Consider the following 25,580-nt stretch of genomic DNA (forward strand, 5'->3'; position numbering starts at 1 on the left):
TCTGGGACCTCTCATAGTCTGATCTTCGCACAGCGAACCTAATGAATGGTCAGAACAACTGGTAGCATATACTAGTGCAAAAAAAGCAAATATATTCTGATGTAGTGGTTAGCAGGAGTGTGGTATGCAAGACACGAGAAGGTAAATTCTTCCAGATCTTCTCAGCACCGATAAGGCCTCAGTTGGAGTAATTGTAAATCAGGAAAGATGTGGACAAACCTGGAAAAATGGTCAGAGGAGAGCAACAAAAAATATTAAAAGGTAGCAATATGTCCTAAACAGAAGAGATTTAAAAACAACTGGCGAGGTGTTCACTGTTTAGTATCCGAGCAGATGAGAGTAAGATTGAGAAGGCGCGAGACATGACCAATCATGAATCTTCAACGCTACCCGAAAAGGTTATTATAGCGCTGACTGTGAGTTAAATTATTCTCTTTAACCACTGAGGAACGACAAGAAATCATGATGGTGCGAACTCTCGTAAACGCTCAACAAATTAGACCGGTACCTGACCACTTATTATATACATCTCTCTCTACAAACTCCTTCACCACGCCTCATACCTCAGGACCACGGCAGACTTTGCCATCCACGGACCTGCCGGTCCTCTTTCACCTCACAGTGTGCTGCTGTAATGATCGACACTGACTATGGGAGAGCGATGATGAGGAAGCACGTCAACCAATTGGAGTCATCGTGCCTTGAGTCGCCGGTGGAAAGCGGTTTTCATTCTAACAGAGATTGTAAAGCAGGTGGTGAATGAGGCATGAAGGTCTGATACTGCAAACCTGCTGAAGGTCTGCGAATAGCCCTTTATTTTGACACTCTCGAAGTGGCACCTAACAGAGCTAAGGGGCCATAAGCGGTGTCATCGTGAGGTACACTTGGCAGCCATCTTTACCTCCTCCTAGGGCTGAGGTGATCGTTCTGTGTTCTCACTCTCTATGGTTTCGAGGTTCTTCAAGGGCTTGGAGCGCTTACACTTAGGTACACACCGCCCAGCCCCAACGTGGGACCTTCAACATGTTTTTAAACCAGACTTATGTCTTCCCCCATTCGAGCCGTTAGCATCCTGCTCGTTGCCATAGCACTGTCTTGGAAGACAGTTTTCCTCGTCGCCAATACATCAGCCAGACGAGTCTCCCAAGCTCAGGGCTCTTACGGTGGTCCCATCATGCACTATTTTCCCAAAGACGAGGTGCAGTTACGTCCTCACGACGCGCTTTTCCTCCCTAGGTGGTATCTGCCATTCTCGTTTTCCCACATCAGCGCGATGGGGACAACAGTTGCCACTCTCGAACGTCTGTACATGCGCTCGCAGTTATGTGAATGGACAAAACCAATTTCTAGACGCCCATACCTCTGGTCGCGGTTTAGCAGACCCCGGAGGAAAGGACTACCGGTTTTCCTCTCAGAGGATCTCATCTTGGGTGATACGTGCACCCGCACTTGTTATGATATTTGGCTCACTTCCCCAAGCCACATTCACTATGCCTTCTACCGGCTCAGACTTCGTCTGCCGCCTGCTGACTCGTGTCCCTACCCACGCAATCTCTCGCGCGGACTCCGTGGTCCTTGGTCCACACCTTTGCTTCGCATTATGCTCCTGGTTTAACAGTCAAGGGATGCTGCAGCCTCTGGCTCGGCGCTTTTGCATTTTGCAGTATCTCACTCCGACCCCACCGCCTACATAAGGCTTGGGACACCTACTGGAATGGATATGAGCAAGCACTCGAAGAAGAAAAAGACGGTTACTCACCTTTGTAACTGTTGTTCTCGAGATGTGTTGCTCATATCCATTCACAACCCGCCCTTCCTTCCCACTGTCGGAGTAGCCGGCAAGAAGGAACTGAAGGGCGGCTGGGTCGGCAGGGGTATATATCCGGCACCATAGCGGCGCCACTCCAGGGGGCGCCCTGCCGACCCACCGAGTGTTGCTAGGGTAAAAATCTTCCGACGAACGTGCACGCGGCGCGCGCACACCTACTGGAATGGATATGAGCAACACATCTCGAAGAACAACAGTTACAAAGGTGAGTAACCGTCTTTTATTTGAGACCTTTGGCTGAAAGATGGGTTAATGTCACCATTAAGAAACAGACACAGAGCCTAAGGGCCAGATCCAAAAGGTACTTTAGGTACCTAACTTCCATTGGAACCAATGGGAGTTGGGTTCCTAGCAATTCAAGGATCTGGGCCTAAGTGACTTGTTTCAATCAGGAGTCAGTGGCAGAATCAGGATGAGAGACCAGGATTGCTGTCTATCCCCACTCTTACTACTAGATCACACTCCTCTAAAAGCCCCTAGCTGCCATGTGATGTGGCATTTCCTCAGATATTGCACACCAATATTTAAAAAAATGAAAAACTATGTGTGGCAGATGTGCTTCTAAAACCAGGACGTTAAATTTAATACACGTGGCTGAAAATGGAGCAGCATTTTAGTTTGTTTGGCAGTGTAGCTAGCCTCTACGGATGCATTTATTTACCTCCTCATTCACAGCAACAAACAGACTGGGATCATCTCCAAAGACATCTGGTAGAAGTAGGCATGTGGCAGTCATTTTCATATCTGTCAAAAGCAAAGATTTTTTACTAAATTAAAAATGAAAATATTTGATTACCGTACTAGCATCCTTCAAGAATAGATGGAGATTCATGCAGTATTAACAGTGAATTATAAGATTGGTTGTCGATGACTTGTTGCTTCCTTATGAGATTGCTATTCCAAAGCACCTTAAAGAGTAAACTGCACCTTCTGTTGTGGTCTAGATTCCCCAACATAAAGGCAATTACTTTCAAAAAGAGCGTATTTACACTAGAGCCACACATTTAAGATTCTTCCGAATTCATTAATGTCTTCTAGTAAGAATTCCAGGTTGCTTCTTTTTAATCAAATGATTTTACAAGTGCAAATTCCTCCAGAAGTCAATGAAGGAAGAGCCCTCTTAAATGATCTAGGCTGGGGTAGGCAACCTATGGCATGCGTGCCGAATGTGACATGTGAGCTGATATTCAGTAGCACTCATACTGCCTGGGTCCTGGCCACCAGTCCGGGGGGCTCTGTATTTTAATTTAATTTTAAATGAAGCTTCTTAAACATTTTAAAAACCGTATTTACTTTACATACAACAATAGTTTCGTTATATATTATAGACTTGTAGAACGAGACCTTCTAAAAATGTTAAAATGTATTACTGGCATGTGAAACCTTACATCAGAGTGAATAAATGAACACTTGGCACACCATTTCTGAAAGATTGCCAACCCCTGATTTAGGCCATCTTACTGCCAAGTCAGGATTGCTCCTTACAATGCATTTTAAAAAAAATATTTTGTACCACCTGTTTTAAGTATTGTAAAATAACATTTTCCCTCTCCGTTCTCAAATCACAAACAGTTAGGTTTCTTGAAGGGTGGCATTAGACATATTCCCATCACTAGTATATGCCATTTGCAATTTTTTTGCACAAAAAAGAAAGCTCTTCACCCCACCCAAAATTCCTCCTTTAAGGTGTTAGGTCTGGTCTACACAGGAGAAAAAAATCACTTGATTCCTCTCCCAGTTTTCTAGGAGCCTCACAACTTACTTAGATGATGATGAGAGTTTTGACTTTCTTTTTGTTTTGTTTTAAAGAGAATCCCTTTTTAAAATCCTGTGTACCTTGTACTGCCTTAAGGTTAATGTAGGAGCGTATCTCCATCAAAAGGCTTTCTAATGAATTAGGCTGTGCATTCGAAGACGTCGTCTGCCTGGGATTGCAGAGTGATTGGTCTGCCTGGGGTTGCAGAGTGATTGAGTGTTCATTATAGTAAGTAAAACAAAAAACAACCAGCCTCACTGGCATGGTTCCTTAATTTTTGAAAAGCAAGATTTACAAAGTTGCTACTTAAAGAGAACTGCACAATCCTAGAACATTACCCTGGATTTGACCTCCCCTGCTTGTGCCTGCTTCAGGAGAACAGTCTAGTTTGAGGAGTACTTCTGTCTTAGCTCTAAGAAGGGGGCTACAGATGAAATTCTGGAAGAAATGAAGGGTACTTACAGGAATTGGTTGAAGTGCTTGCCTCTGCAGAGCCACACTTTCCATTCTCCTTCCCATACTCTAGTTTTCTAGATGAAGGTTTTGAGAGAAGTGGAAAGGAACTGAGTGCAATCAGTTTGCACCCACGGATCCAAATAGTTGTGGATGTACAAGTGTTTTCTCACATGGCTGCTTTTCCAACCGCCAGACCAAAGGTTCATCTAGCCAATATTCTGTTTTCTGACAATGGCAAATGCCAGGTGCCCCAGAGGGAATGAACAGAACAGGTAATCACCATTCCTGCCCATCCTGGCTAATAGCCATTGATGGACCTACCCTCCTTGAATTTATCAAGTTCTTTTTTGAACCCTGTTAGTGTCTTCGCCTTCACAACATCCTCTGGCAAATAGTTCCACAAATTGACTATGTGTTGTTTGAAGAAATACTTCCTTTGGTTTGTTTTAAACCTGCTGCCTATTAATTTCATTTGGTGACCCCTAGTTCTTGTGTTATGACGAGGAATAAATAACACTTCCTTATTTACTTTCTTCACACCAGTCATGATTTTATAGATCTCTATCATATCCCCCCTTACCCATCTCTTTTCCAAGCTGAAAAGTCCCAGTCTTAGGAATCTTGCCTCACTAATGTGGGAAAGCATGTGGATCTGCAGAGGCAATCTACCTGAACTAGGTATTAGTAAGTAACTTTTCTTTCCATTATTTCACTATGAACAGACTTTAACCTTAAGAACAGTAATTTCCAAGATCACTTCCTTCCTTTTTAGACAACAGGTATTCCACACATGATTTTCTCCATTTGGAGCCTCTAGAATTGTCCATGGTTTTTCAAAACTAGTTTGCCAATGCTACAGTAAGTTTATTAGCCAATTACCTAGGCTATAAACAGGCACATATCTATATTTCATTTCCTGCATGTTTGCAGTAGCTATTATGTAGGATTTCTTTCTTTACCGATTATTCAAATTTTTCTTTTCCTGTTAGACACAGAAATAAAATCTCATTCACTTAAATAATTAATTCCCCTCCCCATTAATGGATTTATATTCTCTTTGGTAATTCCCCCATACCCCAATATATTTTCAACCAGCCCCAGATACATTTTTAAATTGGGGTTTTTTTCTACAGATAAGTAGAAGATAATCTAGTAACAGCAGCCTGGACAATTATGTACTACAAAACTCAGACAAATAATGCATAGACTGTTTATACTGACATTTCAGAATGTCTTCCTCTGTGTGCTGTTTCAGATTTTCTCGCAGCATCACATTAATTGGATTATTTCTCACCGAGTACAAAGTCAATATGTTTTCTGAATAAATCTCCAAAATTTCAACTGTTTTCTTATAAATATCCATGTGTGTAAGGAGCTGGAACTCCCTAAAAAGCTGAAGGAAGAGGAAAATTTAATTTCAGTATTCAAAATAAATGAATTAACTCTGAGGTGCACACATTGAAGACAATTAATAGACTAGCTCCAATTTTTTTTCCTGAGGAGAAAAATTTCATGTTTTGTTAAAAGTATATACAATAGCCGCATGATATTATAGTGCATGGTATGCGTAAAGTACTAATTAGTGAATATTTTGAAGTAGTGCCAGGGCAGGAACACACATTTACTAGTGGGTTATTGGAGAAATTGAATATTAATGGCTGCTTTACTAAAAACATTCAGTAGAGACTCCCACGCGTGCCATCTTGCCCATATCTAGATCATAACATGCAATACTGTTACTGAAGCCATTACCTCATAAGGACATCTTAAGAAAGGAAAGAGTTGGAGAATCTCTTTCAAAGGTGCTTTGTTACTGATCATCTTTCTTCGCATTTCTAATGTCTTGTTCATCCTTTTATCAACTTCTTCCCAGTTCCTCTCTGTTTTCATATATTCTTGCTTAAACCAGATAACATGTTCATCCGTCTCAGTGTCATGTCCTTCAAGATAAACAATCTCTTCCTGTCAGCAATACAATAACAGATGGTGAGTTCTCTACAGAATTTATACAGCCCAGAAGTATTTTTCCTGCTGGAGGACCTACATGATTTGTCGTGTAAAAATGGCATGGTTTATTGGGCTTCAATCTTCAGATTAAGTGTGTTCAGTTTACAAATGGAGACATTTCATAGAATCATAAAATATCAGGGTTGGAAGGGACCTCAGGAGGTCATCTGGTCCAACCCCCTGCTCAAAGCAGGACCAATCCCCAACTAAATCATCCCAGCCAGGGCTTTGTCAAGCCTGACCTTAAAAACCTTTAAGGAAGGAGATTCCACCACCTCCCTAGGTAATCCAGTCCAGTGCTTCACCACTTCCTAACTACCACCCCTGCAAACTCCACCTGGATTCTGAAAATCAGACTCGATTCTGCTTCTTGTTTCTTGAGCTCAAATTACTCCCTCAGTGATCTTTCCACAATCACACTGCCTTTTTAGTGGGTGTGTAGCTCATTGGAAATTAGTAAACAATTTGATGATGCAAGATCACTCCTTTAGCAGTGCATAGCTAATACTGCTCAGGCCCAGCCTCTTAATAATTAAAAGTAGATACAACTAAGAATATACATGGTGGGGGGAGGGAGAGAGGGAATCCTTCAGACTCTCACAACAATTTACTCACCTGAGCAGTCCCATTGATATCAATAGAACTACTCTCACAAATAAATGTTTGCAGAACTGCTCTTCAGTTGAATGAAGTAGTGTCATTTTACTAAAGACATTTTTCAAAGATCCCCCAGACTTAAGTTTTTCATGGGTTTCTCACCGTGTCTACTTTATAACTTTAAAAAAGAAATGAGAGGAGAGCCACAATTCTGATGGCAACCACAATTTAAATAATTTACTTGTTGGTGTTCTGGAGAAGTTGTTTATTCTGTAGTTGTAGACATAACTAACGGTTTTCCTAAAAATTATCAGGCCACCCCTACTGAGTTATAAAACCTATAATTAGTGGGAGCAGTTGCCATCAGAAGCAATAAACGCAGCAGCCTGGAACTACTTAGCTTTCACTGGAGGAAACCAGTGAAATGTCTGTTGAAATGAGCCTGAGGTGAATATAAAAGAGCCACTGATCAAAACTACCCCTCAAACTGCATTTACACTAGTATTTTCCAGTAGGTCTCCCACTGGTGCAACTTAATGATGGGAACACAGTGATGAAAAGATGTTTAGACAGGTCAGGCATCGCCACCACCATGTCATCTAGATGATGTAATGAGAAAACAATCAGGGATCAGTTTATACAATCAATCCCACTGTTACCACCCACTGGTGGGAAATTTTCCCCAAAACACTAGTGTAGTCAAGGCTTTAGGAGCTGGTCAATACTCATATAAGCTTACACCCACCGTCTTCCACCCTCAAGGGTTTACTGGAGGTTCAAACTATATGCATTATCTGCCAACAACCACTTTCATTCATATAGCACTAGTCATCCTAACAGATGCCAGAGTGCTTCACAGATCTGTCTGTATGTGCAACATAGAGAGTTATATTCTGTATCCCAGGAAAAATACCTTTGTAAACCTATCATGTTAAGGTGGAAAGAATCTATAATTTACTCAAGGAAAGAGCTCGCAAGACAAAAATGATTGGCTTGGAAATTTACAGCTCAGGTTTCACTTTATAAATACTTCTCTCCAAAAGTATAGAATTGCACAGTTATCATTAAAACAACCTTAAACTCTGAATCATCAGCTTGGCAATAGACAGAACCTGAGATGTGATGTGAGTTTCAAATACCATACGTTATTTTATTAGTGGCTCCCAGAATTTTGAGATGTTGGCATGTAACATGGTGGAGTTTTAATTCCCTTAAGCTGCTCCTTCCCCTTTCTTCAGTCCCACCTCCCTTCTTCCTTTCTCATCAAACTGGTAGCAGGGTTGAATGCAATAGTAATTGCTAAGGGCTCAACTGTTCTGTAGTAGTGTAGTTGCAAAGAACAGCTCCTGCCTGAGGCAGCAGGTTCTCTTTTGAAGCCCATCTACCCATCGCAAGCGGGGTAGGTATTGGGAAGCAGGGGGAAGGAACATGAACAGAGAAGGAGAAATGAAGGGAGGCATAAGGGAATTGAAAATAAAGCCCAAAGTTTGTGATACAGCTGCGGTTTATGGAATTACAATTTGGCTGCTGCAGGTAGCCAACACAACCAGCTTTGTTATCTTTAGTAACCAGAAGTTTGCAAGCACAGCGACATCTGCAGTTGTGTCAAATAAGCACACTGCTGCTGGAACTATATTTTAGCACGTTCAGAATGGTAATACATATTTAAAATACTTAGGAGCATTTTTCCCTGTAATCTGTTTCTAAATCACAAAATTGCATTCCAGCTGAAGGGGTGTTTGTCAGCCATTATATACACATGTGGGTTTATTAAGCACTTTTAACCCATCCCTCACTCTTCAGCATGGCTGCAGCACAAAGAACAGTGGTTAAAAAAAACCAGCACGCATGAGGATATGTGAGTGACATCTCCAACTCCAAGTGGCACTGGTGCCAGTGATGTGTCTTTTGGGTGTGTGTGCAGAATTCCAGCAGTTTGTTCAATCACCTGAATTGTGCTGCAGTTGCTCATTCTTGGAGAGGCAAATACTCCCAACAGTCCCATCACACACGACGCAGAATGGACTCAGTGTGGCATGATGTGGCCATAGACTAGGCAACAAGTACTAGGATTAGGTTGTGACCTTCCCTGCATTTTAATCTTCATTCACAACTATCAAAGCAAGCACAGCCAAACCCCTGACTGCGTGGATCCTGCTACACAGATGGCTATGCATTTATGAGAGCCTTTTTAGTTACTGACTCCACTAGCTGAACTAAACTCACACAACACAAATTAGAACAAACACTGCAATGGCATAAAAATGTGTAAACGCCTGACCTACTGGAAAACGTGACAGAGGGCAAAATCACGATCACTCTATTCATGCTAGTCATCCCACTGAAGTTGGTGAGATTGCTTACCTGAGAAAAGAAGCACGACTCAGCCCTGAAGCATTTTTTCTTTCAAGATGCTCTAAGTGGTCTCCATAAACATGGGAATGTGAAATAATTAAGCAGCAGCTGCAGTGTCAGACCGATATTGCCACAGGAGTGTTCTGTTCTCCTTTTAGGCTATTCTGAATTTTAAACTCTATCTCCAGCTTAGGCAAAAAGTATTATATAGCTGCACACACCTACCCAAAGCCCTCAACTTACCTAGAAAAACCAGCAGAACACTCCTGTTTCCCTATGTCTCAGGCTGCAGCCCTGGTCTTCCTATCCTCATAGGCAATAAGGAACTGCATTTCTGGCTGGCATTATTAAAATAGCAGCCTCCATCCAGATAGTACGTTACCCACTTAATACCTGTGGAGTTTTCAGGTATGTGCATTTTGATGAGAGGTACTATTAGGTAATATCTGTAGCCTTTGAGGGTGGAAAATGCTAGCGCAAGGAAATACCTAATTCATAACGAGCTTTGGGCTGGTATTCAGGCCCTTAGCTGGCAGCTGTGAGAATCCTTCCTCCCTATGCACTGTCAGTAACACTGACTTAAAATGCTCTGACTTGTCAAAGCACTACATTTCCTTCCTTTTGTGGGTTTAAATCAAGAATGCTATTGAAATATAGGTTATTAGTCGATAATGAATGATCTATCCTACCATCACTGCACGCTTGTTATTTAATTGGGAGCAACACATTCCAATTGTTATTTAATTGGGAGCAACACATATGTCAACAGCAGAGCAGACCCTTGCTATTTCACTGCTATATTTAGTTTTATGAGGATGGTTAGCAGAGAATCATAGCAGGAGTGCAGTATATTTAACTACAATGTGCTTGTGGATGAATAGTTACTTTCATAGCTAAGCTGGCTGAAAGTACAAAGGAAAAAATGGCTGTTTGATTTATGCTTATTAGGTATTTTTAAGCAGAGTTTTATTCATACCAAATTTGAGATTTTTTGATAGAATGGGAAACCTGGCATTGGTTCAAGGCTATATGAATAATTTCTACCATCAGGAGCTTATTATCTAACATCAACTTTTTTTGCTTTTATTGAAAAAAGTATTTAACTCCATGCTTGTAACAGAATGTTCCATATATAACTGCCTTTTTACAGAACTTGTATATTTCATCAGATCATTTTTTCTTAAAGATATATTTGTGAAATACATTCTTACAAATGAAAAACAGTCCATGAGCTATTAATCAGGACTCAGTCTCATCTAAATGCTTGACTATTCAAGATCCCTTCTTCTTTTTCTCCCTTTACCTTTTACTTTGTCACAAGATGATTGTTACAATAAATGAGAAGCCATTTCAACAGGAAGGTGAATGTCATTCAGTGGGAGAAGTAATGATCCCTATTTATCTGCATGTACCAGTTTACAGTCCCTGTCTGCAGTGACATTTAAACTTTTTAGAAGAATGATGCTTATGCATAGTCTACTGCAATCAAGTCTTTAACATGGTTTGGCTGGCCAGCATGAACAAGGACAAATTGAGTTCTTCTTCGAGTGATTGCTCATATCCATTCCACTGGGTGTACGTGCCGCGCGTGCACGCTCGTCGGAAGACTTTTACCCTAGCAACTCCAATGGGCCGGCAGGTCGCCCCTTAGAGTGGCGCCGCCATGGCGGCTGATATATACCCCTGCCGGCCCGCCCGCTCCTCAGTTCCTTCTTACCGCCGTGTCGGTCGTTGGAACTGTGGAGCGTGGCATAGCTGTCCTCCACGTCCCTAGCTTCTCCTTATTCGTCATTTTTCTAGTTCTAATTATAGTTTTAGTTATAGTTAGTGAAGTATAGAATAGTGGTAGTTAATAGTTCTTGTTGTGTATAGTTACGCGGGTTTGGGGCCTCTGCCCTCCCCCACGCCGGCGCGGCTCATGCCTGGTTCGCCGGGTCAATCCGTCGCTTGGCCGCCAGAAGCCGATGCCCACTAGCGATCCCCACCGCGCCTGCCCTGAAGGTGCCATGGAATCGCATATCTCTGGAGAGTGCCGAATTTGCCAAGGCCTTCAGACAAAGACCAAGAAGGAGCGAGATCAGCGCTCAAGATTCTCTAATGGAAGCGCGCTTAACCTTCGTCCTCGGGCACCGACCACTCCGGGCCGCGCAAACGCCGGCACCGACCTTCTCGGCACCCGGCCCCGGAAAAGACTGTCAACGTCCTCCACCCAGCTAAGAGGCTCGGACGGAGCACCCGGCGCCGACCCGGCCGCGGCTTGCCGTGCCAGGGATTTCGTGACTCTGGCCCGGAGGTCCGTCGAGTCCGGTCCCTCCAGCTCCCGCTAAGATCTGGGGTCGAGCTGGTGGTCCCATCTAGCCCGAGACATTCTCCTCGGCAGGGACCTCATCGCGTTGCCGGAGCCTACGCTGCCCCAACCCCGGCACCGGTGCGGGTTCTTCAACGAGGGCAAGCCAATGCCATGCGGGCAACGTCCCTGGATTCCCCGAGTCAGCACCGATCACCGTCAAGATCCCGGCACCGCTCCCGGTCCCGGGAGGTCTCGCTCAAGACGCCGCGCTCAGTCCGCACCCGCTCTCCGCGGTGGTACCGTCGTACTCGCGGCGTAGGTCATCTTCACGCCGGCCCGATACCTGGCACCGCTCAGGTTCGACCATTCGTTACGGCACGTGACTCGAGGAGCGTTTCGTGTTGACGTCCAGATCCAGGTACCTCCGACGGCAGCCCCGGCAGTTTCTCGCTGTTGAAATCAATCGTGTCGGATCCTCCCGGGCCCGGGCTGCGTGCGCAGGCTACGCGTTAGCCACCCGGGCACCGTATGCTGACCGAGTCATCGGCACGAGGAGTCGCTCACCATCAGGAGTGTGGATCCGTACACTCGCCGCTCGGGCCCCTCGCTGTCCGTGCGCCGTGTGTCTCGCAGCATAGTCTACCGCACGGAGAGTCCGCAATAACCCGACGCTGACAGCCTGCGCTCTGTTTCCGAGACCCAGCAGGGAGCATGAGTCCTTAGCAGTGTGATTCTGGAGCCCCCTTCCTTGTGGCGCCTACCACCAAGCCCAGGGCCCTGCAAGTTCCCTCCGCGTCTCGTCTGCTTCCCGACACAGGTGTTAGTCCGGGGAGGCCTCCTCCCCGTCCTGCTCCGTTCCCCTCCGAGGAGAGTTCTCTCAGCTGGACCCTGCACCCACCGAGTCGGACACAGTGCTCGCGCGACAGAGCGCCGAGCTAAGACTCTGTGGCCTGCTATGTTGTGAGTGGGGAGGCGGATCGCCACATCCTGCTCAAGGTCTCTCGTTCTCATCCTCCGCCGGCATGACGGCATCGAGTGCCGGGCCCCACCGTCCCCCTCCACTTGACCTCAGGGTACACCAGGACCTCCTCAGGCACGTAGCGCAGAACATTAATTTACAGGCTGAGGAGGTCTCCAAGATTGAGGACCCAGTGGTGAGCATACTGTCGGCAGATGCGCCCACTCGTGTCGCCCTTCCCTTCATTCGGACCATTCAAGCCAATGCCACGACCATCTGGCAGTCCCTGGCTTTCGTTCCCCCTGCTGCTCGTGGCGTGCAACGCAAATACATGGTCCCTTCGAAGGGCTACGAATATTTGTATGTTCACCCGCCCCCGTGTTCCCTCGTCGTTCAATCTGTGAACAAGAGGGAGCGCCATGGGGACGCTGCAGACTCGGCCGCCAGAACTCTGGCCTCCGGCGTTACTATGCGCCGCATGTCTTGGCTCCAGGTCTCTGGCCTTCCTCCGGAGCTCCAGTATACCATCCAGGATCTCCTGTTTGAGGGCCAGGACCTGTTCTCGGACAAAACTGACCCTTGGCTGCAAAGCCTTAAAGACAATAGGGTCATTATGCGTGCCTTGGGGATGCATACACCGGTCACCCAACGCAGACCCTTCAGGCCTCAATAACAGCCCAGGCCTTACCCCCAGCCCAGGCAAAGACAAGACTTCGCCAGGCGGCGGACTAGGAATGGCCAGCGTAGGCAATCGGGCAATCAGGGAGGACAAAACCAAGGTTCCTCCAAGCCTTCCTCTGGCCCAAAGCCCTCATTTTGAAGGTGCGCCCGAGGGCGCTATACCAGTTCCTCCTACGGATCCATCTCCTCCTTTCTCCAACTGTCTTTCATTCTTCCTCCCGGCGTGGTCCCAGCTTATTTCGGACCACTGGGTCCTCCGCACGCTGCGGCTTGGATACCATCTACAGTTTGTTTCATACCCACCCTCCTCCCCCCACCCTCATCCCTCTTCAGGGACCCCTCTCACGAGCAACTCCTCCTCCAGGAGGTGCGAACGCTCCTCGGCAAAGGGGCCATAGAGGAGGTTCCAGAGAGCGAGAAGGGCAAGGGGTTCTATTCCCGTTATTTTCTGATTCCCCAGGCCAAGGGAGGCCTCAGGCCTATCCTCGACCTGCGAGAGCTCAACAGATACCTGGTGAAGTTGAAGTTCCGTATGGTATCCTTGGGGACCATTATCCCATTCCTGGATCCCGGAGACTGGTACACCGCCCTCGACATGCAGGACGCTTACTTCCATATAGCCATCTTCCCGCCCCACCGGAGGTTCCTTCGGTTCGTTGTCAGCGGCCGTCACTATCAATTTGCGGTCCTCCCGTTCGGCCTCTCTACGACCCCGAGAGAGTTTACCAAGTGCATGGCTGTAGTCGTCGCCTACCTTTGCCGCAGTCGCGTGCATGTATTTCCATACCTCGACGACTGGCTGATCCAGGAACCCTCAGAGGAGCGAGTCCTCGCTCATGTCCGCATGGTCAGGAGACTCTTAGTAAGCCTAGGCCTGATGCTCAATGCCGAGAAGTCAACTCTAACCCCCACTCAGAGGATGGAGTTTATCAGCGCCATTCTGGACTCCACTCTGGCCAGAGCCGTTCTTCCTTTGTTGCGGTTCCAGGCGTTGACGGCCATCATCCACAGATTGCAGGCAGCACCTTTGACCTCAATACGTACTTGCCTGGCTCTCTTGGGCCACATGGCAGCCTGCACGTTCGTCACGGGATACGCACGGCTCCGCCTCAGGCCCCTCCAGTCCTGGCTCATTGCTCAGCTCCGTCTGCCCAGACGTCCTTTGGACACGATTGTCACATTTCCTCAGGATGTCCTACACTCCTTACGTTGGTGGCTGGACCAGTCCGTGGTGTGTGCGGGGCTCCCATTCCATCCGCTCCAGCCCTCGGTGTCCCTAACAACGACGCATCAGACTCAGGCTGGGGAGCTCATCTCGGAACCCTGCAGACCCAAGGCCGCTGGTCTCCTCCCGAACTAGCCCTCCACATCAACGTGCGGGAATTGAGGGCAGTCTGCCTTGCTTGTCAAACATTCCATCAGCAGCTCCAAGGTTGCTGTGTTTCGGTTTTCACTGACAACACGACAACGGTGTACTATATAAACAAGCAGGGTGGCACGAGGTCTCCTCCTCTGTGTCGGGAGGCCATGAGGCTGTGGGACTTCTGCATAGCCCACTCCATTCACCTCATTGCATCCTTTCTCCCGGGGGTTCGAAACACGCTGGCGGATCGTCTGAGCAGGTCCTTTCTCTCCCACGAGTGGTCCCTTCGCCCAGACGTCACTCTTGTACTCTTCCAGAGGTGGGGATGTCCCCAGGTGGACCTCTTCGTGTCCCGCAGGAACAAGAAGTGCCTGACGTTCTGCTCCTTTCATGGTCTCGAACTGGGCTCGGTTGCGGACGCCTTCCTTATTCCATGGGCGATGCACCTGTTTTACATGTTCCCCCCATTTCCGTTAATCCACAAGGTCCTTCTGAAGGTGCGCAGGGACAGGGTCCGCTTGATCCTGATCGTTCCGGCGTGGCCCCGGCAGCACTGGTTCTCCATGTTGCTGGACCTGTCTGTAGCCGACCCTGTCCCCCTGCCTCTTCACCTGGACCTGATCACGCAGGACCACGGCCGGCTCCGTCACCCAGATCTTCAGTCGCTGCACCTCACAGCGTGGCTCCTGAGTGGCTGACCAGGTCTGAAATGCGCTGCTCTACCCCCGTGAGGCAGGTGCTCCTGGGAAGTAGGAAGCCTTTTACGAGGGTGACGTACTCGGCCAAGTGGAAGCGTTTTACGTGCTGGTGCACGGATCTGCGCTTCCTCCCTACCGAGGTTCCCATCGCTAACATCCTCGATTACCTTTGGCCCTCAAGCAGCAAGGCCTGGCGGTGTCCTCTCTCCGGGTTCACTTGGCGGCTATCTCCACCTTCCACCCGGGGAGCGATGGCCGCTCCGTCTTCTCTCACCCTATGGTGACTAGGTTCCTTAAGGGTCTGGAGCATCTTTACCCCCAGATTCGCCGCCCCGCCCCCTCCTGGGACCTGAACATGGTTTTGTCCCAACTTATGTCCCCCCCGTTTGAGCCGCTGGCTACGTGTTCCCTCCTCTCTCTCTCCTGGAAGACAGCGTGCCTGGTAGCCATCACCTCCGCTAGACGGGTGTCGGAACTGCGGGCCCTCGTAGTAGAGCCCCCATATACGGTGTTCGATCGGGACAAGGTGCAACTGAGACCGCACCCAGCCTTTCTCCCCAAGGTAGTCTTGGCCTTTCATGTCAACCAGGAGATCTTCCTACCCGTATTCTTCCCGAAACCCCATTCGTCTCGCAGGGAGCAGCAGCTGCACTCCTTAGACGTTCGTAGGGCACTTGCCTTTTATGTAGAGCGAACCAAGCCGTTCCGCAAATCCCCCAGCTTTTCGTTGCCATAGCAGAACGGGTCAAGGGGTTGCCTGTCTCATCTCAGAGAATCTCCTCATGGGTGACATCCTGTATCCGGGCCTGTTATGACTTGGCTCACCTTCCTCCGGGCCATGTGACTGCGCACTCTACCAGGGCTCAAGCCTCTTCGACGGCTTTCCTTGCCCACGTGCCCATCCAGGAAATCTGCAGGGCGGCGACCTGATCCTCCGTCCATACCTTCACTTCCCACTATGCCCTGGTCCAGCAGTCTAGGGATGACACAGCCTTCGGCTCTGCCGTGCTTCACGCTGCGACCTCTCACTCCGACCCCACCGCCTAGGTAAGGCTTGGGAATCACCTACTGGAATGGATATGAGCAATCACTCGAAGAAGAAAAGACGGTTACTCACCTTGTAACTCTTGTTCTTCGAGATGTGTTGCTCATATCCATTCCACACCCGCCCTCCTTCCCCACTGTCGGAGTAGCCGGCAAGAAGGAACTGAGGAGCGGGCGGGCCGGCAGGGGTATATATCATCCGCCATGGCGGCGCCACTCTAGGGGGCGACCTGCCGGCCCGCTGGAGTTGCTGGGGTAAAAGTCTTCCGACGAGCGTGCACGCACGGCACATACACCCACTGGAATGGATATGAGCAACACATCTCAAAGAACAACAGTTACAAAGGTGAGTAACCGTCTTTTCTTCTTCAAGTAGATGCAGCCATGTATTCCACTTAGTTGTGGGTACACTGGAACCACTGTATGCACGCACTGGCAAATTTTGCCTACCAGTACCCATGGAGGGACAGCACTCATGCCTCATGGCCATAGCTCAACCCCTAGCTATATGAGGCAGTGCCGCCCAATCCCCCTCAGTTCCTTACCGCCTGTGGCTGGAGTTGGAGCTGCGTGAGATTTCTACCCTCACAACCTCTCTATTTCTTAGTGACTTTTCTAGTTGTCTATAGTTAATTAGTACTCTTAGTATAGTGTTAGTTACATTTAGTGTTTGTTAGCTTTAGTGTAAGTGTTTCCCTGTTGATGCCCTCATCAGGGCTTAAATATTGTTCGTTCTGTGCTGGAGAGATTTGCAAATAGTTCATGAAATGGAGTCAGGATCTTCATCTAAAGCAGCACCTGCTTGAACAGACTGTGTGGCCTTTTTCAGCACAAGACCTATGATGAGTCGGAGGTCACCCTCAAGTTCTGAGAATGCTGCTGCTTTGTGTCCTGGAGTTGGTGCCTCTCCGAAGAGATGGAGGAGTTGCTCTCCACTAAATGTGACAAGGAAGGGGTGACATAAGACTGATCATAGCTGCTCCGGATCATGTGGGGACTTGTCTACTTCCTCCAGGAGTGCAGGTCAGCATGAGTGAGTGCTGACCCATGGGATGGAGAAGATCTCATCAACCGTTCCCCAGCACCATTCAGGGAGGTCAGAGACCCTGTACCGTTGACTCTGATTATGGCCCAGGGGTGTCCATTGAGTTTAGTACCAACAAGGGCAATGCCACCACTCGCTGTTTCCACACTGGTGGCATATCAGCCAGGAACAGACCTCCTTTGCCTTTCCATCCCAACCTCTCCCAGGGTCCAAGACTTTGCCAGGGCTGAATCATTTATAGCCCCGTTGGCTGGCAGAGCCACTGAACTTGTGAGTCTTTCAGCACCAACAGTCAGTGGAAATGGGGCTGGTGCTGGGCTCAGCACAAGTCACCTTATCAATAGGAACGACTTTGGCACCCCTGCTGTCTGTGGCGCTAATGTCACTGTGGTGGCACTTACTACCCTCCACTTCGGCACCGTTAAATTACCTCTGTACCGCTGCCGACTTCAGGACTGACACCACTTCAAACACTGGAACCAACAGAAGCATACCTGGTGCCAGCTGTACCATCTCCATCGTGAGTGCCTGCTCCCTCTTCATTTTGGGCTATGGACAAGTCAGACTGGCTCCTTGCACCTTCAGGACTGGTTCCACCTTTGTCCCCTTAAGCCCAGAATTCCTTGGTGTTCACATTGGGATCTTCCTCCTTCAGTTGTCCATCATCTAACCCACATCGGGGGGGGGGAGGGGGGGAGGGAGGTGCTCATGTAGCACTGTGGGTACCAGGATTGGCGCTCATCTCATGGTCGGGACGGTGACCCCTGACCTAGCACCTACCGACCACGATTCCTGAGGGAATTCTGTGCCAAATATTGAAAATTTTGCACACATTTCTTTAAAATTCTGCAAAACTACAAATTTTATTTGTCAATAAATAAACGTGGAGACTCCAGCATGGCAGTGGGTAGCAAAAGCCATGTACTGCACAGGTAGCTGATCAACCTGCAGCCCCTTCTCCCCAGGAGACAGACTCGGCAATGATGCTGCACCTGACCCTGACACAGCGCAAGCGCAGGGCCTGCCCCAGAAACACCCCTGGGGCCTTGCCTCTCTGCACCAGGTATGGGCAGGTAGGCTCAGCCCATCAGGTTCCAAATGTGGAGGGGCTTAGTGTGGAGGGATCCAGGTGTGGGATGAGGGGGTTCTGAGTGGGGCAATCTGGGTGTGAGTGGCTCAGTAGAGGGTGCAGGGGGATATCTGGATGGATGGGCTTGTTGAGGGGTTCCAGGTGCAGGGGCAATGGGACTCTGCCGAGGATCCAGGGGAAAGTGGTTGGGGCTCAGCAGGGGTAGGGGGTCTGGCTGTGGGAAGATGGAGCTCAGCAGGGGGGTCTGGCTGTGAGGGGGCTCAGCAGGGGACTCCGGATGCTGGGGGAGTGGAGCTCTGTGGGGTGAGGGTCCGGGTGCAGCTGGTTGGGGCTCAGTGGGATGGAGAGGTCCAGGTGCAGAGGGGGTAGGGGGGTGGTCTGGGTGCAGGGGTGGAGATTCAAATGCAGGAGGGTGGAAGCTCAGCAGTAGGGTTTGAGTAGAGGGGGACTCCAGGTGCAGGGGGTGAGGTCCGGTGAGGTAGAGGCTTGGAGAGGAGGCTCAGCGGGGGATCTGGTATGGGGAAGTCGAGATGCACGGGGGTTGGGTGGATGAGGAGCAGGAAAGGGCGGGTAGGGTGGCAGTGTGGAGCTTCCTGCAGCCCGGGAGGTTTTGGGGGGCTGGTCAGCCCCCGTCCTGACTGCTCCTTGCAGGGAAGAGGAAGTTCTGTCCTCCCCCAGCCCAGCCTAGACTAGCAGATGAGCCTGGTGCAGCATAGAAGCCACCAGCAGGGACATCCCGGACCCCACTCTCCTCCCCTGTTGTAATTTACCTATCTGCCAGCTGCCCTGGGCGCCCAAAATGATGCACCAGCACTGCTGGGGAGGGGTGCGTGACCATTCTTGCAGGTTCCCTTTGCTTCCCTGTCAGAAAGTCCTTTTTCTGCGGGGAAGCAAAGAAATCTGTGGGGGGATATGAATGCTGCATACACAAAGTGGTACAGAATTCTCCCAGGAGTACTGGTCACCAACACCTTATCCAAACCAGTGGTCTCCATAGAATCCATGGGGCACTCATGAGTTGCAGAGGTCCCAGCCTTCATCTTGCTCTAAGCTGAAATCACCAAGCGGGCCTGTGGTGGTGATCATTGATCTGCTGCAGGCCCAGGCACCGGTGAACCTTCCCCTTGTGGAGCCTCCAGAGTCGTCCCATCTAGGTCCACCAGCCCTGAAGAAGAATCCAGATCTGGCACAGTTAACTGCTTTGTCTTCATCGCCAGATGATTCTGTGGTATCTGGCTCTTCCTCTTCTTCAGTACCAGAGGATTCCAAGGCATACCAGGACCTTTTGCATTGCCTGGCTGCTTCCCTGGGTATTCAAGCAGAGTTCCTGCAGCCACCTGTCCCTGGGAGAGTCACCCTCCCTATTAACAATGTGCTCCTTGAGCCCCTTGGAGCATGCCGGCTTCAGTACCACCTACCACGAAGTGCATAGAGAAACGCAGGGATTTGAGGGTTTTTTACTCAAATCTGACCTTGAACTGCCTGGTCATAACCATGGGGAACGATAAAGACCTGCAGAGCAGATTTAAGTCCACTCTCAGATCTAAACGGATGCATTTGATGTGGGAGAATACCTAATAAGCATAAATCAAACAGCCATTTTTTTCCTTTCAGCCAGCTTGGCTATGAAAGTAACTATTCATCCACAAGCATATTGTAGTTAAATATACTGCACTCCTGCTGCGATTCTTTGCTAACAACGGTCATTGTCATAAAACTAAGATAGCAGTGAAATCGCAAGGGTCTGCTCTGCTGTTGACATATGTGCTGCTCTCAATTAAATAACAATTGGAATTACAAGCATGCAATGATGGTAGGATAGAGCACTTCATTACTGACTAATAACCTATATTTCAATAGCATTCTTGATTTAAACCCACAAAAGGAAGGAAATGTAGTGCTTTAACCTCCTCTTCCTTGCCAACGCGCTCTGGTACCTAGCAGGCATTTTCTATCCAAATATGATTTTGTGAACTGGACAGCTATGTCTAAGTTTGCTGACCAGCTGCCTGAAGCCTCAAGGGAGGCATTTGGGGCATTTATTACCAATGACTGCTTGGTGGGTAAGACTTCTTTGCAGTCTGCACTAGATGTCGCGGATACTTTGGCCAGAGTGATGGCCTCAGTGGGAACCAATGAAAAGGGCATCCTGGCTGCAGAATTCAGGCATTGACTCCAATGTACAACAGGCCATAGAAGATTTGCCCTTCGATGGCAGAATTTATTTTGTCGAACAAGACAGACGAGACTCTGCACTCCTCCAAGGACTCTAGAGCTGCCCTATGGTCCAAGGGGGTGTATATGGTGGCAGTGCAGAGATGCCCCTATAGTGGTCAACAACAGCATCCTCTGTAGCTCACATTTGGGAAGACTTTCCCTCCCACAAGACAGCAGAACTACCCCAGAAAGGAACACAGGTCCCAGAGGAGGACACATTCTGGTCCAGGTTTTGACCAGTTAATATGCCTTGCCCCAGCACCCCCCAAGCACCCATTTTTACTCCTTGGTCCAGAGCAGTGTTCCAGTTATTGCTCCCTTCTCCCCATCCCCTCTCTTTGCGTACAGGCTGGCTTGCTTTTACAATGCTTGGGGCTCAATCACACAGAAGGCTCGGTCTTAAGCATCATCAGATTGGGCTATGCCATCCAGTTCCTCTCCATCTCCCTGCTCCCTCCAGGATCCCTCTCATGAGATATTGCTCCTCAAGCAGGTTCACTCTCTACAGGCTTTGGGGGCAGTGAAGGAGGTTCCACCAGAACACGTGGTGGGGGTGGGGGGTGTCACAACTTCTATTCCTTGTACTTTCTGGTGCCAAAATCCAAGGGAGGAGCAAGACCCATTCTCAACCTTCGTGGCTTCAACAAATATAGCAAATACATGAGGTGCTGAACAGTCACTCTATCAACCACCGTCCCTGCATTGTCTCAGAATGACTGCTTTGTTGCTCTGGACCTTCAGGACGCTTTCATGTGATGATTTTGCCAAGCCACAGAAAATTCCTTCAGTTCATTGTAGTGAGTGACACTTCCAGTGTATGGTGCTTCCCTTCAGTGGTTCAGATACTTATCGACAATACCACCATAATGTAGTATATGAACAGGCAAGGAGGAGCACATTCCAGTAGGCAAACTGGTTGTGGCAGTTCTGCATCAAAGAGAGTGTGATCTCCGACAGCCAACCACTTGCCCAGGGTCCAGAATCATCTCACAGACCATCTCATCGGGAATTTTCCCCTGAAACACGAGTGGTTTGTGAAGACAGGTGTTCTCTGGATCATCTTCACAGCGTGGGGCATTCTGAAGATTGAGGGCCATGAGGGACAACAGAAAATATTATCTGTTATGTTCTTGAGTGGGCCACAGTCCAGGGTCCCTGTCTGACACTTTCCATCTCAGTCAGCTCTCCTGTACACTTTTCCCCTGGATCCCAATCATCCCACAGGTCATCCTCAAGCTGAAGGCAGATCGAGCCAAGCTCATTCTCATTGCCCTAGTGTGATTCTTCGACCTTCTAATGCTGTCAGTTCAGCCTCCCATACCTCTTCCTCTCCATTCCAACGTACTCATACAGAATCACAGTCACACTTTGTATCCTGCACTGAGCTCCCTGCATCTCACGGCATGGCTGCTTCATGGCTAAATGAGGAGGAAAAGCAGGGCCGTCAATGCCTGCATCTGTCACCTAATCATCGCCGCTGGAGACCAACACATCAAATAGGAGGATGAGGGCCAGGGCTGGGGGACTGGTATTGTGACAGAGATCGTTCCCACGGTGTGGGGGGTGAGGATCTGCGCCAAGAAGACAACCAGCGGGAGAGTGAACAGTGCCGGCGATACACTGTGCCTCCCCCTAGGCAACCCACGTTGAGAGGTCGGAGACCACGATCGTGGTACCAGTAATCTTGGGCAAGCCAGAGAGGAACTGGGCTGCAAAGCCGAAGATCTGCAGTACGGAATTGGAGAGCACTGCCTCAGCTCTGGGAATCAGCAGCGCTCAACTGCCCTCTGGGGGGGGGGTCCTGATATCTGGCTTGACCTCACAGGGAGCCTTTGCCGCTTCCAGTGGCACTGGTAGAGGTCTCTGCTCTCTAGGCGCTGGGAGAGCTTGGGAAGGTGTCAGCCCTGCCACAAGTCTGGGTCCCACACCACTCCTGGGAGTCACTGGTGGATTCCTTGGGGGGCTACCAGCACTGAATGGGGAGGCACAATACCCCATGGCTTTCTTCCCTGGTGCCGGGGAGCCATGCTTCTTGGCCCTCTTTTTGGGCACCGGTGACGGAGAGCAGTGCCAGGCAGAGCCCGGTGCTGGGGTGTGCTACGCACCGAGGCTGAGGTACTGGGGTAGAGTCCGGGCAGGAAGGCTCAGAAGCCGGGCAGAGAGCAGCCTCCATGACAAGGGCCTTCAGATGGATGTCATGCTCTTTCTGGGTCCTGGCTCAAAAGTTATTGCAAATGCAACACTTGTCCTTCACATATGACTCCCCCAAGCACTTCAGGCAGCTGCTGTGGGGGTCCCTTACAGGCATAGGCCTGTTTCAGTCCGAGCAAGACTTAAATCCCGGAGATCGGTGCATGCCTTGCATGGGGCAAAGTCCCCGATCAAACTCTAACTTCTAACTACACTTACCAACTACTTAACACTAATAAACTACTTACAAGACCCTAAGGTTGGACCTAGTCTTTGCTAGGCAAGGAAAAGATGCTTTGACTAACCACCACAGGCGGTAAGAAGGAACTGAGAGGGCCTAGGGCTAGCGGCACCTAATACACAACTGCATGAGTGCTGCACTCAGGAGGGCATCACAGCCGACCCTACAGATACCACTAAGGCAAAAATCTCCAACGGCCGCGCACGTGGGCGTGCACACATTAGGAATGGAATGGACATGAGCAAGCACTTGAAGAATATTAGCTTCTGTAAAGACATGAAACAAGGATGTGTATTCTGCTATTTTAATTTATGACATGGTGCCCAGTGCCTTGGATGGGTGCCTTTCTGTATGTTCGTATAAATAAATATACACAAAGCTCTTGCCAAAAAGGATGCTAATAAACATCTTGTTAAAGTGTGCATTTGTAATGTCTAAATCATAGTCAAAGGGAGCTGAGCCAGATACATTTATTAATATATAGAAATCAAATAAAAGCTAAAATAAATTATGATTTCTTAATTTTGCTATCATGATTTCTTAACCTTAAAGGCTGCACTACTGTTAGTTTTTGCATTTAAAACTTCTGTGGCATGTAAGAAAAAGAAGAAATGATATAATTAAAATGAGGGCTACCCTGAGGGAGACCTACACATCCCATTGCCCTCATTCCAAATGGAAGAGGTCGTCACAGAACAGCAGAAATTTGCCAGTAGCAAACGTTCATAACATTAAGACTACTGAACAAATTCTCCTTCATGTTAGAGATCTTTTTCCTTCCTCATAAACTATAAAACAGAGGCTAAATAATGGCTTTGAGCATTGTGTCAGAGGGAGCAACTAAGCACTTGGGCAATAGAGGGAGAAAGCAGTGTAACTGTGAAAGCCACTGCAGTACAGGCAGCAGTGGCTCTTTCTCCTCTTGTCAGGAAGGTGTAGCATGCACTCCACCATATTCCCCTGCTGGCATGGCAGGTGTGAGGCTAGAACCCTAACCAGAGACAGCCCTTCTGGGCCGGCTAGTACTATTAGAAGAGCTACATTTGTACTTTCCAAGTAATAGCAGACAAATTAAGGCTCCCTTTTGCATGAACACAGGGAAAGGGCAACCTGCACCTTCTCCGCTACGTAGTGCCCAAGACTAACCATAGAAAACAAGGTTTTTATATTAGCCTCTTGTTTTTTGCAAGTACAAAAACTTTCAACTGGAACATGCAGAAGTGGGGATGTGTTTATACCTGCAAGCAAAGCTCCAAAAAGGGAATGAATAGATTTTAGGGTGTTCCAAAACCAAGATGTATTTTTGGATTAAAAATTTCAGTAAATCCACAAACCCCAGATTACAATTTACATAGAAGTTGTTTAAAAGAAATCCCCATCTTTCTCCTCCAATGAAACATCTACACTTCATAAACAGATACAAGGAGGGAAATATATAGATCAAGCTGGAGGCCAAACATTTGATTATGTGTCTTTTTCAAAATAATGATATAACTTGGTGGTTTAACTGTATTTTTTCAACAGCAGCATCACTATAAGTGGCATTAGAGTTGGCAAAGCATAATAGAAACAACGCATTCATGACAGTGTATACATCAATATTAACACCCTTTATGTCACTTACCTGACAGTAACGACTTCATCTATAAATAGAGAATTCAGTTCAGAAAGATGCAACACCTGCATATGTATATTCATAAGCACCTATGTATCCTATACATTAGTACACAGACTATTTCTAACATACCACAGATGGACTATCGTGTGAAGATATAAGGGCACCAATTATCTGCTCAAATATACACGTACACTAATTAACACAGAGGGCTCAGCTGTGGCTGGACCTAGTGACTGAAAAATTGTAAAAAGAACAGAAGTACTTGTGGCACCTTAGAGACTAACAAATTTATTTCAGCATAAGTTTTCGTGAGCTACAGCTCACTTCTTCGGATGCACAGAATGGAACACACAGACGGGATATTTATACATACAGAGAACATGAAAAGGTGGAAGTATTCATACCAACAGGAAGGGTCACAAATCAACTGAGATGAGCTATCATCAGCAGGAGGAAAAAAAACTTTTGAAATGATAATTGAGATGACCCATAGAAAGTGTGAGGAGAACTTAACATAGGGAAATAAATTCAATTAGTGTAATAACCCAACCATTCCCAGTCTCTGTTTAAACCTAAGTTAATTGTATCTAATTTGCGTATTAATTTGAGTTCAGCAGTCTCTCTTTGGAGTCTGTTTTTGAAAGTTTTTTTGTTGCAAAACTGCCACCTTCAAGTCCGTCACTGATGGTTAGAGAGGCTGAAGTGTTCTCCCACTGGTTTTTGAATGTTATGATTCCTGATGTCAGATTTGTGTCCATTTATTCTTTTGCGTAGAGACTGTCTCCCTGCCTCCCCTCCCCCCACATATTTTTGCCAGGGTTTGCTGGCCCTGTTCAGTCACATGGTGCCTCAGGCTCCCTCCCTGCATGGCGGTTGCTGGACCTGGCAAGTTGGAATCTCCGGATGTGGGAAGAGGCAGCAGCAAACAGCTGGGAGCCTTTGCTGCTGTCTCTTCCCATGGAGCTAAAGCAGCAGCCCTTCCCTGCAGCTCCCAACTGCTTGCTGCTGCCTCTCCAAGTGGAGCTAACACCAGGGAGCTGCAGGGAGGGGCCACTGAGGGCAAGGGGGGGCATGCCTCATGCTGTTGGGGGGGTGAACCTTTAAATTGTGCCCCCCACTCTCAGCAGGCATCGCTCGTCTCTGCAG

At 48.2% G+C, this 25,580-nt stretch overlaps 1 protein-coding gene across 1 annotated transcript in view; it reads right to left on the reverse strand.

Annotated features, from left to right (window-relative positions):
- The window catches only part of SAMD3 (sterile alpha motif domain containing 3), a 101,395-nt gene that overhangs the window by 7,206 nt on the left and 68,609 nt on the right, over nt 1–25,580 (reverse strand). The window contains exons 8-10 of the mRNA XM_032772682.2: nt 5,793–6,002; nt 5,262–5,433; nt 2,490–2,572 (exon numbers count right to left, since the gene is read on the reverse strand). Coding sequence (XP_032628573.1) covers nt 2,490–2,572; nt 5,262–5,433; nt 5,793–6,002 — 465 coding nt within the window. The remainder of the gene's footprint in view (nt 1–2,489; nt 2,573–5,261; nt 5,434–5,792; nt 6,003–25,580) is intronic.

Source organism: Chelonoidis abingdonii, chromosome 3, assembly GCF_003597395.2.
Source record: "Chelonoidis abingdonii isolate Lonesome George chromosome 3, CheloAbing_2.0, whole genome shotgun sequence".
In the NCBI taxonomy this organism is placed as follows: domain Eukaryota; kingdom Metazoa; phylum Chordata; order Testudines; family Testudinidae; genus Chelonoidis; species Chelonoidis abingdonii.